The sequence below is a fragment of the Ascaphus truei genome, chromosome 5 (assembly GCF_040206685.1).
Source record: "Ascaphus truei isolate aAscTru1 chromosome 5, aAscTru1.hap1, whole genome shotgun sequence".
Taxonomy (NCBI): domain Eukaryota; kingdom Metazoa; phylum Chordata; class Amphibia; order Anura; family Ascaphidae; genus Ascaphus; species Ascaphus truei.
Window position 1 is genome coordinate 23,945,599 of NC_134487.1, and position 17,098 is coordinate 23,962,696.

The window sequence follows — 17,098 nt, forward strand, 5'->3', positions numbered from 1 at the left end:
TTTAGTTTGCAAACTAGGAGCTTTGCAGAGTCTCTGGAAGTGATTATAGAAAATGATTTATGGTTCTAATAGGACAGAAGCGATGTACCATGCATCAGATCTGTCTCTGCGACCGTTCTGTTACATGTACTTGCTGTGTTATACGGATGCTGATAATCCTTTTATTCTGCCGGGCCTTTCCTTTAGACTAAGAAGATTGACAATGTCACTTCCACTCAAATCATTAACACAGATCCCACAATACAGTTGTCCACACAACATTTAGGGACATTAACTAAGCGGCTAGAGCAGGGGTGAGCAAACTTTTTATGCCGAGCCCCCCTTTTCATCCATGAAATTTCTCGGGCCCCCCCTGCCTGATGTAATCAAAATCACATGACGTCAGCGCACGTGAGCTGGTTCAGCCATTGAAGGCGAACCAGCTTTGTAACGCCCCCGCCACGCGTCTACAAAAAAAGTATTTATAGCACAAATTACATAACTTAAAAATAAATATTATAATATTTGTCTAATAGCGTTCCCATTTCTGCTGTATTATTAATCTCTCTCTTCCCGCCACATTAGAACACCTCAGGACCTCTCTAACCTCTTCCAGTCTCTCCCTGTATTTCTCACTCCCCCTCCAGTCCCTCTCTATTCCTCCCCTCAGTGTCTCCCCCTCCCCCCCCCACTCTCTTTCCCTCCCCCCAGTGTGTGTCTCTTTCTCCCTCCCCCCATTGTCTCTCACTCTCTCCCTCCCCCCATTGTCTCTCACTCTCTCCCCTCTTCCAGTCTCACACTCCTCTTCCAGTCTCTCCAACTCCCTGTATTTCTCACTCCCCCTCCAGTCCCTCTCTATCCCTCCCCTCAGTGTCTCCCCCCACTCTCTTTCCCTCCCCCTGTGTGTCTCTCTTTCTTTCTCCCTCCCCCTAGTGTCCCCCTCCCTCCATTGTCTCTCACTCTCCTTCCAGCCATTGCCTCTCCCTCCCCCCAGTGTCTCTCTTGCACTCTCCAACCAGCTATTGTTTCTCCCTCCACCCGGTGTCTCTCTCACACTCTCCCTCCAGCCATTGTGTGTCTCTCTCCCTCCTGCCAGTGTCTCCCTCCCTCCCACCAATGTCTCTCTCATCCCCATCCCCATGTAGCTCTTTCACCCCCCCTCCCCATGTCACACTCACTCTCACCCCCCTCCCCATCTCACACTCTCACCCCCCTCATGTCACTCACACCCTCCCCATGCCTCAGTCTCACACTCACTCCCCCATGTCCCAGTCTCACACTCACTCCCCCATGTCCCAGTCTCACTCCCCCATGTCCCAGTCTCACTCTCCCACTCCCCCATGTCCCAGTCTCACTCCCCCCCCCATGTCCCAGTCTCACTCACCCCCCCCCCATGTCCCAGTCTCACTCACCCCCCCCCATGTCCCAGTCTCACTCACCCCCCCCCATGTCCCAGTCTCACTCACCCCCCCCCCCATGTCCCAGTCTCACTCACCCCCCCCCCCCATGTCCCAGTCTCACTCACCCCCCCCCCATGTCCCAGTCTCACTCACCCCCCCCCCATGTCCCAGTCTCACTCACCCCCCCCCCATGTCCCAGTTAACTCACCCCCCCCATGTCCCAGTCTCACTCACCCCCCCCCCCATGTCCCAGTCTCACTCACCCCCCCCCCATGTCCCAGTCTCACTCACCCCCCCCCCCCATGTCCCAGTCTCACTCACCCCCCCCCATGTCCCAGTCTCACTCACCCCCCCCCCATGTCCCAGTCTCACTCACCCCCCCCCCCATGTCCCAGTCTCACTCACCCCCCCCCATGTCCCAGTCTCACTCACCCCCCCCATGTCCCAGTCTCACTCACCCCCCCCCATGTCCCAGTCTCACTCACCCCCCCCCCCCCATGTCCCAGTCTCACTCACCCCCCCCCATGTCCCAGTCTCACTCACCCCCCCCCCATGTCCCAGTCTCACTCACCCCCCCCCCATGTCCCAGTCACCCCCCCCCCATGTCCCAGTCACCCCCCCCCCATGTCCCAGTCACCCCCCCCCATGTCCCAGTCTCACTCACCCCCCCCCCCATGTCCCAGTCTCACTCACCCCCCCCCCCCCCATGTCCCAGTCTCACTCACCCCCCCCCCATGTCCCAGTCTCACTCACCCCCCCCCATGTCCCAGTCTCACTCACCCCCCCCCATGTCCCAGTCTCACTCACCCCCCCCCCCCCATGTCCCAGTCTCACTCACCCCCCCCCCCATGTCCCAGTCTCACTCACCCCCCCCCCCCATGTCCCAGTCTCACTCACCCCCCCCCATGTCCCAGTCTCACTCACCCCCCCCCCATGTCCCAGTCTCACTCACCCCCCCCATGTCCCAGTCTCACTCACCCCCCCCCCCATGTCCCAGTCTCACTCACCCCCCCCATGTCCCAGTCTCACTCACCCCCCCCCCCCCATGTCCCAGTCTCACTCACCCCCCCCATGTCCCAGTCACCCCCCCCCCCATGTCCCAGTCACCCCCCCCCCCATGTCCCAGTCTCACTCACCCCCCCCCCATGTCCCAGTCTCACTCACCCCCCCCCCCATGTCCCAGTCTCACTCACCCCCCCCCCCATGTCCCAGTCTCACTCACCCCCCCCCATGTCCCAGTCTCACTCACCCCCCCCCCCATGTCCCAGTCTCACTCACCCCCCCCCCCATGTCCCAGTCTCACTCACCCCTCCCCCCATGTCCCAGTCTCACTCACCCCCCCCCCATGTCCCAGTCTCACTCACCCCCCCCCCCCATGTCCCAGTCTCACTCACCCCCCCCCCATGTCCCAGTCTCACTCACCCCCCCCCCATGTCCCAGTCTCACTCACCCCCCCCCATGTCCCAGTTAACTCACCCCCCCCATGTCCCAGTCTCACTCACCCCCCCCCCATGTCCCAGTCTCACTCACCCCCCCCCCATGTCCCAGTCTCACTCACCCCCCCCCCCCCATGTCCCAGTCTCACTCACCCCCCCCCCATGTCCCAGTCTCACTCACCCCCCCCCCATGTCCCAGTCTCACTCACCCCCCCCCCATGTCCCAGTCTCACTCACCCCCCCCATGTCCCAGTCTCACTCACCCCCCCCATGTCCCAGTCTCACTCACCCCCCCCATGTCCCAGTCTCACTCACCCCCCACCCCCATGTCCCAGTCTCACTCACCCCCCCCATGTCCCAGTCTCACTCACCCCCCCCCCATGTCCCAGTCTCACTCACCCCCCCCCATGTCCCAGTCACCCCCCCCCCATGTCCCAGTCACCCCCCCCCCATGTCCCAGTCTCACTCACCCCCCCCCCCCCCCATGTCCCAGTCTCACTCACCCCCCCCCCCCCATGTCCCAGTCTCACTCACCCCCCCCCCATGTCCCAGTCTCACTCACCCCCCCCCATGTCCCAGTCTCACTCACCCCCCCCCCCATGTCCCAGTCTCACTCACCCCCCCCCCCCATGTCCCAGTCTCACTCACCCCCCCCCCCCATGTCCCAGTCTCACTCACCCCCCCCCCCATGTCCCAGTCTCACTCACCCCCCCCCATGTCCCAGTCTCACTCACCCCCCCCATGTCCCAGTCTCACTCACCCCCCCCCCATGTCCCAGTCTCACTCACCCCCCCCCCATGTCCCAGTCTCACTCACCCCCCCCCCCATGTCCCAGTCTCACTCACCCCCCCCCCATGTCCCAGTCTCACTCACCCCCCCCCCCATGTCCCAGTCTCACTCACCCCCCCCATGTCCCAGTCTCACTCACCCCCCCCCCCATGTCCCAGTCTCACTCACCCCCCCCATGTCCCAGTCTCACTCACCCCCCCCCCCCCCATGTCCCAGTCTCACTAACCCCCCCCCCCATGTCCCAGTCACCCCCCCCCCATGTCCCAGTCACCCCCCCCCATGTCCCAGTCTCACTCACCCCCCCCCCCATGTCCCAGTCTCACTCACCCCCCCCCCCCCATGTCCCAGTCTCACTCACCCCCCCCCCCATGTCCCAGTCTCACTCACCCCCCCCATGTCCCAGTCTCACTCACCCCCCCCCCATGTCCCAGTCTCACTCACCCCCCCCCCATGTCCCAGTCTCACTCACCCCTCCCCCCATGTCCCAGTCTCACTCACCCCCCCCCCATGTCCCAGTCTCACTCACCCCCCCCCCATGTCCCAGTCTCACTCACCCCCCCCATGTCCCAGTCTCACTCACCCCCCCCCCATGTCCCAGTCTCACTCACCCCCCCCCCATGTCCCAGTCTCACTCACCCCCCCCCCCCATGTCCCAGTCTCACTCACCCCCCCCCCCCCATGTCCCAGTCTCACTCACACCCCCCCCCCATGTCCCAGTCTCACTCACCCCCCCCCATGTCCCAGTCTCACTCCCCCCCCCCCATGTCCCAGTCTCACTCCCCCCCCCCCCCATGTCCCAGTCTCACTCACCCCCCCCCCATGTCCCAGTCTCACTCACCCCCCCCCATGTCCCAGTCTCACTCACCCCCCCCCCCCATGTCCCAGTCTCACTCACCCCCCCCCCCCCATGTCCCAGTCTCACTCACCCCCCCCCATGTCCCAGTCTCACTCACTACCCCCCCCCATGTCCCAGTCTCACTCACCCCCCCCCCATGTCCCAGTCTCACTCACCCCCCCCCCCATGTCCCAGTCTCACTCACCCCCCCCCATGTCCCAGTCTCACTCACCCCCCCATGTCCCAGTCTCACTCACCCCCCCCCCCCATGTCCCAGTCTCACTCACCCCCCCCCCCATGTCCCAGTCTCACTCACCCCCCCCCCCATGTCCCAGTCTCACTCACCCCCCCCCCCCCATGTCCCAGTCTCACTCACCCCCCCCCCATGTCCCAGTCTCACTCACCCCCCCCCCCCATGTCCCAGTCTCACTCACCCCCTCTCCCCATGTCACACACGCAGGAAGCAGGAAGCAACGAGATGCTGCTGTGTACTGTAGCACAGCGCAGCACAGCGCCACCTAATGGCCAAAAGAAAAATTGCAGCTGCAGACGGCTTTTTTCCCTCTGCTCCTGGCAAAATCGCCGCTGCTTCCTGCGCCCCCCCTAAACAATCTTGCGCCCCCCCAGGGGGGCGCGCCCCCCAGTTTGCGCACCGCTGGGCTAGAGGATAACTTCTCACAATGCTTGGTACATTTGGCCCATAATGTGCTGAATTATAGTTCCTTTTATCCCATCTAAAATATTTGATAAAACCGCTATTTGGAGCAGTGTTTAATTGTGAAACGTTCCTCATCTTGCTACCCTCTGTCTGCTGGAATTGGCGTATAAAGCTTTTATACCCCTCTATGTTCCCAGTACCTTTATTTTTCTTTATGGGTTGATTTTGTCTTCCTTGAACTTGGCTAAAATATGGTGAAAAAGAGGAATGCAAAGGCAGTTTTATAAAAATAAAAATGTCTTCTTGGACCTGCATTGTAGGACAGGACGACACAAGAGCAAGAGGGTAATCCTTTACCATAATCCTCATTCGGTTTGAAATTCGGGGGTGATGTCATTTAACGCCCTAAATGGCAGTTGTGGTGCTCAAGCGCTACAGCATGGCTGGGTTCCCTTGGGTACCCCTTTAATTCCCCTATGCAGAGAACACCACGCGTGTCTTCCAAAAACGGCCATCCTGGAAATGGCTTTTTGTAATATTGTCCTGGATAATTCTTCTTTGTTGTCGTTACCTCAAACCCTCAAAGTACAACCCTCCCCAAAACATTGCAGAGACATTGATGCTAAGTACAGTATTGCACATATCCAGTCTCCTATGTTCACTTACTGACATTATTCTTTCGAGCTCCTCTTCAATAGATTCATTTATTAGGTGGCAAAACCATTTTTGTGGAAGAATCTCCCCCAAAAATATACAAATGGTTTGCAAACGTCTCCACAGTGCTAGATCATGTAAACCTGAATTAAATGTTTGCATGGGGCAAAGTGGAATGTATTAAAAGGTGACAGCAACAAAATGTCTGTCTTTCATAATGGAGTAACTGGAACTGCACTGTTACTATGTAGACAACACTCTCGATAATTCCAGCTCAGCCAGATTTAATTGCCCCTTCTGCATCTCAATCAACAGCACTAGCCAACAGTTTTCAGGTGTTGCGTTCAATTACTACTGTGCCTCCTTTTTTCAGAATTGCGCACATACAAAAATGACTATGATCTGCCCTGCTGCCTCTCTAACCCCTCTCTCTCTCCCCTCGTCTCCCCTCTCTCCCTGTCTGTATCTCTGTAACGATGCTCGTCTCGAGCAGGAAACGGACCCGCAGGGCTGAGGTAGGAAGCCGAAAGAACCAATCTGATCCGGGGGACAGAGTCCTGATAGAGTAGTGAGTCGAAAGCCGAAGGTCAGGGCTGGCAGCAGAGTTGCGTTGTCGGTGTGGATGCACAGGTCGAGGCAGGCGGAAATCGATGGGTAGTCGAGGTACTTGCGATGGTCGGGGCGGGCTGAAGACGAGGGTTACGTGAGCCGGGTCTGGTAACGTGAGAGACAGAAAGCATAAACGTGTCGCATGAACACAGCAAGAAACTGGAACTTTGCGCTGCAGTGACAAGAACTGCTCCTCAATGGGGCCGGGCCTACTAACTGCCTTGGCCGCCGTGTTGCACGAGCACATTTATATGAAGGCAGTAAAATTGTCCCCCTTTGGTGGTTCAGCCAATGAGGGCAAACCTGCCGGGTGACATGGTCGTGCCCCCGCCACGCTCCAACCCCCCTCCTCCCATCGCAATCTCCTGCAGCTCAGCCACAGGGCGAAGATCACAACTCCGCGCGCTGCCATCCTGCCAGGCGCGCGTGCAGCGCCAACACCGGGGCCGTAGCCAAAAGGAAGTTGCCTGGAGCAAAAATGGACGATCTAGCCCAGAGGGCGAGCAAGAGCAAAATCCCGGACTGGAATGTGAAAACCCGGAAAGGATTTTGCCAAATCTCTCTTCTCTCTCTCTCTCTCTTCTCTCTCTTTCTCTCTCTTTCTCTCTCTTTCTCTCTCTTCTCTGTCATCTGTCACGACTTACTATTGGCCCACAGGATCTTTAAACAAGCTTGAGATACCGGCAGTACCTACGGAGTCAGTATCTTGGGAAACAGGGAGTGGCCGGAGCCCAAATTAACTTGGTTCAGCTCCAGGCACCCCCTGCTTCCCACTTAGGGGGGGAAACAGTTGCATTTTAAAGGAAATGCTCCTTTAAGTTAATTGCTTGGATTTATTCCAATTTTATTGTTTCCATGGTGACTGAAATTTTAAGTGCCGATTCAATATTATATGAAGATTTTCTTTTTCTCTTTTTTTTCGCCAGGTTTATTCACTGTACAGACGATTCTCCGGATCCCAGTGTACAATACGAGGTAAAATATACCTGTTTAATAATTCTGTTAGAAAAAGAAACCGTGCAGAGCAAATGTAGATTTATTGTAAGTCGTGAAACCTTTCCAGGGGATTGAGTTCTTTTATAGATAAATTATAAAGTACGGTCAGTACGATACTGTTATAATCCAACAACATTACCTTCCCAATAAGGAGGATGCATCCCGGGCAATCCAATTACTCTCAGTGCCTTACAGTGCGGCCACAGAAATCTGGTGTCAGGCAAAACGTAATGAAATAAATCAACAAAATATCCATGTTGTAAATATAATTCAGCATTTTATATGAGGACTAAAATGTTAAAAACAAATCTTTGTTCTTCATTTAAAAACATCACCCACCGGTTTTGGCATCGGCCAACACCATCATCAAGGCCTACTAAAATAGTACTATACTAATACTATAATATACCCTATTTCCTCAATTCTAAGACGCACTTTTTTCCGATTTTCCCATGTCTGAAATCGGGATGCGTCTTAGAATCGATCTATTAAAAAATTAAAAAGTGTCTACAGTACTAACCCCCCCCTTTTCACTTACCATGTTTCAGGAGAGGTACCATGTCAGTGGAGGACGAAGCGGGCAGTGCAGGAGAGGTCCCACTTTGCAGATGGTTGAAGATGGACAGCGGGCGGGTGTGCGGCAGGAGTGCGGCGGCGGAAACAGGACAGGTCCCAACCCTGCAGGTGAATGAAGATAAGAAGACAACAGGCGTGCAGTGGCGGCGGCGTCAGGAGATCATAATAGCAGGAGAGCTGAGCAGGAGCACAGCGGCATAGGGGAACGGCTGGGGTGGAGCGTACTGTAACACCGGAAGTTGACTGGTGTCTGACTTCCGGTTACAGTGTGCACCTCCCAAGTCATTCCCCTATGCCTCTCTGCTCCTGCTCAGCTCTCCTATTATGATGTCCTGCCACCACCGCACACCTACCAGCTGTCTTCTTATCTTCATTCACCTGCAGACTTGGGACCTGTGCTGCCGCCACCGCACTCCCGTCCGCTGTCCATCTTCAACCATCTCCAGACGTGGGACCTCTCCTGCCGCTGTCGCCCGCTTAATCATCCGCTTACATGGGACCTCTCCTGAAACATGGTAAGTGAAAAGTAATTTTCCTCAATTGTAAGGGCCAAATCGATGGTGCGTCTTGCAATCGAGGAAATACGGTATATTATGTGTAACTGTGCATGCAGTGTCTTGTATATAATGTATACCCTGTTCACTTATGTAAACGCATTTTGTAACCATGTATTATTTGTCATCTTAACTATATGCCCAGGACATACCCGAAAATGAGAGGTAACTCTCAATGTATTACTTCCTGGCAACACATTTTATAAATAGATAAACGTACAGAACAAAAGGGGAAAGATTTCCCAAGATTATCTCTAATATAATGTGCACATGTGTATAGAGAGACTCTAGGGGAATCTTTCCCATTGTGTTTTTTGTACTCGTAGCTCACTATTGTAGCACCTGCATCCTGAACCCCTTCAGTCTTCATCTGCGTCGCCCCAAAGGCAGATGTCTGAAAGGGTTCCAGAAGAGTTGCTCCCCTCTGCACAGAACCAGTGTGCTAAGGGTTAACATCTGTGTTTGCATACTGCTGGGTGTTTTCTCAACCCCACCCACTGGAATGGAATGTTAATGACCCAGGAGGATCAAAGATTCTCAAACCACAGCTGCATTCAATCTGAACCCCTTCAGTCTGCATCCGCATCACCCCAAAGTCAGACAGCCTTTGGTGCAGCCAAAGGGTGTTGCCATTTGCTGATGTTTGGTAATGTTAAAGATGCTCTATTGCATTCCGAAACTCACCAACCCTCTCCTCCCCTGTAGCCAATGTTTCAACTTACCCTGCCTATCGATTGTAAACTCCTTGATGCGGGTCCTCTTCTAACACATGAGGCTTTTTCAATCTGATTGACTAATTGCCTAACACTGTGTGAAAATGTTTTTCAGCCAATAGGAAGGAAGGGCTTGCCTACTTAAGATGCCTCTGTAGAGAGTTCTTTCACTCTTTGATAAAGTCCCACGACGGGACGAAACGCGTCAGAGGTCTCTCTGTGATGTACAGCACCATCGTTTAATAGAACTGATTTTATTTCATTCCTTTGGCTGAGTTCCATTCACGCAGTGACCGCCTATACTTCATCTACCTCTTCTAACACAACACATTGCAAGCCTATCCTACCTCTTCCAACACAATTTTAATCTTGTCTGTAGAGGTTACATATACCCATAATCATATCTCTAACGGTCCATGTAATGTTTGTAAATTGAATGTATAATAGGGTTACACCGCATGTCCATATTTTCCAGGACATGTCCGGATTTTTGATTTGAAGGTCGCCTTCCGGGAGGAATTTGTAAATAACAAAAAATGTCAGAGAACACCTGCCACGCATGCGCGAGCAATAAGTGCCGATTGTGCATGTGCAAGCACCGTCATCACATACTGCCTGCGCAAGCGCGAACGAAAGCCAACCACTCATGCGCCAGTGATTAGCAGCGCAAGCGATTAGCAACGCCCGCGCATTGGCCGTCGGCACTCATCGCTCGCGCATGTGCTATCGACTTTTGGTGTCCTCTTTTTTTTTTTTGAGGATGGATTTATGGTAACCCTAAAGTATAACCTTTGTTCACTCAATGTAACCATGTACAGTATCTGTCATCATAACTCAGTGCTCAGGACATACCTGAAAACGAGAGGCAACTCTCAATGTATTACTTCCTGGTAAAACATTTTTGTAACAGGGGAGAGTTCTATATGTATATTTATTTCCCTCCGTGCACTTATTTTCTTTATACCCAGAGGTTGAGCGAATACACACTTTCAGTGTTGTTTACACAGAAGCACGTGACATAAATGTGTAACTTCGTTATTTATGTCACGGAGCAAAAACTGTAAACCTGAATATATTTCTATAGAATCAGGCAGATTAACCAATCCGTTCTCACCGATGCCTTTCCTGCATTTATTACATTCCTCAGAGTTAAAATAGGTCCTTTCAAGACTATAAAATACCATCTCCAGTTTCTGGTATCAATCTTTATTTCATAGGGAAAATGGAAAAGAATGATGGTTGCGGCAACATTTAGAGACATTGTTTACAGGACATCTTGTTCTTCAGATAGGATATTTGTCTGACTTTATTAAGGTTTCATTCTTTTTTTTTTTTTTTACATTTTTTTTATTTAATGTTTCAAAATGTAAGATATATTTAATGGTGTGATGAAAAGGGGGCCGGGGACCAGTATAATAAAGGGTAAGCCTGGTCCCTGGCCTCGGTACTTCCTTCCCTGGGGTTCATGTGGCCACCAGACCCCCCGGGTCTACTTGATTTTAATGTACTATGTAGCCCATTTGCATACCCTGTACCGTGATTCTTTTATTCCTGTTGGGTAAGTGTAATAAAGTATAAAAATGGGATTTGTGTAACAATAAAGCAGAGACGGAGTTTCATCGACAGGCAGGGCTGAGAAACCCTTTGTGCCGGCCGCATGTACAGAAAAAATGGCTGGGACTGGAGGGGGAGAGGGGCAGGGGACACAGGCAATGGTCTCCGGGGCTGGGGGGGGGGGGGGGCAGGGGGAAGTGGCACCCACACGAAGTCCTGAGCCATTTGGAAAACCACAGCGGATGATTTGCCAATGGAGGCGAGCCCTCGTTTCCTGATTGGTCCGTGAGCCGAATCTGTGCTCTGATTGGTCGCCAGCCCCTCTGCCATGCTTTCCTATGGTTAATACTGCACTCCAGAGGTTAATACTGATCCTGTCCTGTAGACGGATTAAGCGGTGTGTTCCGAGGCTGTGCCAGAGACACCTGAAGACAAATCGGAGAGCTATGCAAAGTGAGAAATTTGAACTTGCTTTGCGATCTAGGACTGTAGCGGAGCCGGAGAAGGGAAGATCTCAGGACTTTCAGCGGGAGGTTTGAAAGTGCTCAGCCGCAAATAACACCAGCACGAGGTACGGACAGCCTTTAACCTCACAGGAGTGGAAGTGGCACCCAGGTAAGCCTTGGAGTGGCGCCTGGCACCTAGGTAGCTAAGATTCCTCTGTACTCCCTGTTTTTTGTGAGTGTAAGCTCTGTGATTTTGTGCTATGCTTGCTGGCTCCGACTGTTCATTGAAGGGCTTTATCCTGTCTGGTGCCTTGATCCCAGTGCAAAGTTCTGGTCTTCCTTGACAAATGGGTTTTGCAGGTTTGTGCCCCAAATTCATATTTGTTCAGAGCAGAATAGTAAATACCATACAGTGAACATGGTTTGCTTAGCAGAGAAAACATGCTGCGAAAATGTCAAAGCTGTAACAATCAGGACTTCTACAGCAGTTCATAGTCATCATATTTTAAGGGGCCACCACAAAAGAAATGCTTCTACTTCTATATGATTCCAAAATTGCCAACTCTGAAAGGTTTCCCAATGAAGTACAGAGGTGTGTGTGACCTTGTTCCCCCGGAGAACATGACATATCCCATTGTAACTCGCAATGTTACTGAGCATCCATAGGATTCAGAATCCAAGCTGGTGCGGACTATCGCATGTCCCACCAGAGAACAATAACGCCAACTGCACCTGTACGGGCTGATCCCGAGACAGTAACGGCAATTTGTACAGAATATAAAGGGGGTACCATGTAAGGACTGTTGCTTTTTGGGGGGTGTTGTTGATGAGGAGGGGGTTGGATGCTGGAGAAGCTAGTTGCCTTGGTGTAGTCTTACATGGGGTTTCAAAGCCCATAATGCATCAAATAAAAATATAAAGATATATAAAGTCATACAAAATGGTTGAATTTAGGACTAAAGTAATTTTGTATAAAAACGTAATAAAATGTATTTTTTCATATGTTTGACCGTGTACAATTGTTATATTTTTTTTTCATTTCTTTCCCCTTTAGCTTGTTCTCAGAAAATGGTGTGAACTGATATCAGGTGCAGAATTTAGGTGCTTTGTTAAGGAGAACAAGCTTATAGGTAAGATTTGTCGTTTTTGTTTTTCTAACAAACTATACATAAAAATTATTATTATCGTCTATTTGTAAAGCGCCAACATATTACAAACACACACACACACACACACACACACACTCCCTGAGTGTGTGTAATGAAGAAAAGTATGTACAGTAATTGGAATCAATGTATTCGAAGATGACAAAGCTGAATTACTGAATGAATGTAATTACTGTATTCGCTTTCATACAATGCTGTACAACAACTTAATCCTTATTAAACAGCCTTGTACTCTCTTTGTGGCACAGTGGGTATACTTTTTGTATGAAAGCAAAATGAACATTTGTTAGCTCGACTAACCTGCCCTATAATCATTGCTCACATGTTATTCTGTAGTTTGCAATAATGACATATTGACAGCATTTGTATGGGAATAATCATTAGCTCTTATTCCCCCTACTGACAAAATGCTGTTGACTAGTAATCAGGACAACTTAAACACTACTTTCCATTTCTTCATGACATTGCTAACATCTGAATGACGTTTCACATTGGGAGGGAGAACTTCTCGGTGGATGTGGAAGAAGCACTTAATGCCGTATCAGTTGCTGTGATGTGGACATTGATCTGCTAAGCTGATGGGAACAATAAAATTAGGCACATAATATTATGGGTCTCTGTCATTCGTATCTGAGTGTTATTCCTGTAAATGATTTCCACACCAATATTTAAGTGAGTGGCAAATCTGTATCTCTATCTCTGATAAATTTACCACTACTTTAAAAAAATATATATTTTATTAACTAAAATAATTAACATATATATATATATATATATATATATCTATATCTCTATATCTCTATATCTCTATATCTAGCTCTACATTGTGGATCGTTTCTCTCCAGGGACTGAATTATTAAAAACGCTCAAAACATATATGCAGCCACCACGGGAACAGAATAACAGAATGTACACGTTTTGTTTGGGTGGAAGTTGAATCACACTGGCAGTGGGCAGCCATTCTGCGGCTAGCTGATCTGCTGCAGAAATGTAACTCTTTAGTGTTAGGCAGAAGTAGATATTGCACATTGCAGAGGTTCTCAAATCTCTGCTCCGGGACCACCAGCCACACTAGGTTTTAGGAATGACAAATGCACTTGTACACAAGGGAATGCATCTCATTTGCAGATAAATAGAATGTAAGGGGTTTGCTTTAGAAATGTGGTCTGACTCTGGGTCCCGAGGAGAGGTTTCATGTGACTTAGAGACTTTAGTAAACAACATAGTTGTACATAATGCATTTTGATAGTGGAAAAAATCTTAAGACCTATTTGGTATCAATCTCTCCGTTGACAGCATGTTCTTCCCTAGGACATAGCTGGCATCATGAATCACATGTCCCTTCTTTGTTCTTAAATTGAGGCAAGAGATAGGGACCAGTGCTATGGTATTGATCAATGCTGAAGGAGAAAAGAACCATATCAAGGTTAAATGCAGAAAGAGATCATATTTAAAGGCATTGCTTAAGAGCTGCTTTTTCTGGTTAGTCAAGCTGAAGATAACAAAAATGATGAAATAGCATAGGGTCACAGCAACTTATCATAATAATTGTTTGTTCTTGTATAGCGCTGCTAGTTTAACATTTAACGCGCTTTACAGAGACATTTTGCAGGCACAGGTCCCTGCCCCGTGGAGCTTGCAATCTATGTTTTTGGTGCCTGAGGCACAGGGAGATAAAGTGACTTGTCCAAGGTCACAAGGAGCCGACACCGGGAATTTAACCAGGTTCCCCCGCTGCAAACTCAGCACCAGTCAGTGTCTTTACTCACTGAGCCGCTCCTTCTCCATTACTAATTACTAGTCATCCGTTAGTAGGGGGTTTAATAGGAGCAAGCAGCCCTAAATATTGTGCTGGAATGTTTGCTGAAACTTACTGATGAAGTGGCACTGCAGCTTTACAATGCGCGACGGCAGAGTTGTGCTGTTCAAACTGCATTATTCAGCATATTGGCTAGAAGTCCTTTCCCATTAACACACGACATACAGTATATCTATAGAATCCTATTCTGTGGGAGTTAATGCAGGAAATAATACAATAGACACAGGTGGACTACTTCTACTAATATACAGAATATGTACTATACATGTTTAACCAGGATTAGGATTGCCAGGCGGCTTCTCCAAAAATACTGGACAAAATGGTGAAAGGTGCAACACACTCAAGACACACACACACACACACACACACACACACACACACACACACACACACACACACACACACACACACACACACACACACACACACACCTCTAACACAGAGGTGGTCTGGCCCATGCTGTATCCGCCTCTCCTTGGCCCAACCCCCAGGCTCCTGACACCTCCTCCTGATTGGCTGCATAACCCAGCAGCAGCCAATCGGGATGGAGGAAGTTGCCCAGGTCCTTAGTAGCAGCACTGCTCAGGTTTCTATGTCCAGAGAGGTAATACCGGACACATACATGTCCAGAGAGGTAATACCGGACACATACATGTCCAAAGAGGTAATACCGGACACATACATGTCCAGAGAGGTAATACCGGTATACACACACATGTCCAGAGAGGTAATACCGGACACATACATGCCCAGAGAGGTAATACCGGACACATACATGTCCAGAGAGGTAATACCGGACACATACATGTCCAGAGAGGTAATACCGGTATACACATACATGTCCAGAGAGGTAATACCGGACACATACATGTCCAGAGAGGTAATACCGGACACATACATGTCCAGAGAGGTAATACCGGGCACATACATGCCCAGAGAGGTAATACCAGACACATACATGTCAAGAGGGGTAATACCGGACACATACATGTCCAGAGAGGTAATACCGGACACGTACATGTCCAGAGAGGTAATACCGGACACATGCATGTTCAGAGAGGTAATACCGGACACATACATGCCCAGAGAGGTAATACCGGACACATACATGCCCAGAGAGGTAATACCGGTATACACATACATGTCCAGAGGGGTAATACCGGACACATACATGTCCAGAGGGGTAATACCGGACACATACATGTCCAGAGAGGTAATACCGGTATACACATACATGTCCAGAGAGGTAATACCGGTATACACATACATGTCCAGAGAGGTAATACCGGTATACACATACATGTCCAGTATTATCTCTAATTTTTTACTGGACAGTGTGTCCAAATACAGGACAGTCCCGTTCAATACTGGACACCTGGCAACTCTAAGATGGTGATCCTTTTACAAACACACCATCTGCAGTCGGCCCGAGCAGTCTCATTTTCATTTGATCCTTCTAGTATTCAGTACTTCGGATGGGTGATCTTGCTAGTTAAGATGACTCAAATACAGACATAACTTTGCCTTTGAAACGTGTCTTAAGGAATGTGCATTTGGTGAACAGAAGTCCTAAACCTAATAGATTTCACCAGGGAAAATTCTGCAAACTGATTATTCAAACTGTTATTTATTCTGCAGCTGAGCAAGAGTTGCTGACCAACATACATACATTTCATGGAGACTTGTAAGGATCATGCAAATTTAGAAACGCTGCTTCCCAAATTGCCTAACTTGACATGGGTCCCATGCTGTTCAGCACACAGAAATCAGCCGTCCTGTCTGTACTGCGGCAGAGCATTCAGTACAGGCATGGCAAGCACCAACACTGTGTGACTTCTAAGGGGAGGCACAATTCTTGAAGCGTCTTATGGACATGGTTTCACGTGACTCGCACAAAACTGCCTTTTCCTTTATTTCACAAAATGTTTCCGATCATCTGCATCCCTAATGTCCTGTTTCTGACTTATAACCCTTTAACTCCCTGTAGAATCTCCTCTTTGTACCATCCTCCTGTCTTGACCCCTCTTTACCTACCCATATTGACTGGTTACTCCCTGTCATTCCTTCATGCCCACGAAGTCTGTATCCTTCCTTCATTGCCTCTTCCCCCTCCTTCATGTATTTTTGCCCCCTCTGCATTTGTATAACTTTACCTCTGTATCAGTGTGATGCTTCTCCACACCTCGTTCCCACCCCCTATTCTCGTGTCTTTCTGCTTTTGTCATTGTTCCCGGCCCCACTGTATTCTGGCTATTACACGGTCAGCACAATATAAAAACAATGTAATCTTCCATATGGGTTCTTACTTTCATTACCACCAATGAGAAAATCCTGAGATCATCCCTTCTCTCTTTAGGTATATCCCAAAGGGACTACACACAGTATTACGATCACGTTTGGAAGCAAAAAGAGGACATCCGCAGCTCCATACAGGATTTCTTCCGAGAGCATATTCAGTATAACTTCTTGGATGAGGACTGTAAGTATTTCATGTCCTTGATGAGAGGTGTAGTGTCTGTTCCGTTGTGTCCAGTCACAGTTGAGGGACCTGTCTGCACCAGGTACCCATTTAGGTAGATGTCTTGCAATAAACATCTAAATGTAAAACAATCATTTACCTTAGAGGCAAAATGTACAAAGCAAACACTGTTAACGTTTAAGATTGAAAAAAACATATATATTTACAGTGGTTTTGCTCAATTTGAAGCTGCTGTAATTATCATAATTACTTCTCATGATTGTGTGCGTATACTGATCCAATTAGATTGTAAGCTCTTCGGAGCAGGGACTCCTTTTCCTAAATGTTACTTTTATGTCTGAAGCACTTATTCCCATGATCTGTTATTTGTATTATTTGTTATTTATATGATTGTCACATGTATTACTACTATGAAGCGCTATGTACATTAATAGC

At 49.4% G+C, this 17,098-nt stretch overlaps 1 protein-coding gene across 1 annotated transcript in view; it reads left to right on the forward strand.

The window, feature by feature from the left end:
- Positions 1-17,098, forward strand: part of CDC123 (cell division cycle 123) — a 100,831-nt gene that overhangs the window by 49,163 nt on the left and 34,570 nt on the right. The window contains exons 7-9 of the mRNA XM_075599489.1: positions 7,287-7,335; positions 12,254-12,329; positions 16,541-16,663. Coding sequence (XP_075455604.1) covers positions 7,287-7,335; positions 12,254-12,329; positions 16,541-16,663 — 248 coding nt within the window. The remainder of the gene's footprint in view (positions 1-7,286; positions 7,336-12,253; positions 12,330-16,540; positions 16,664-17,098) is intronic.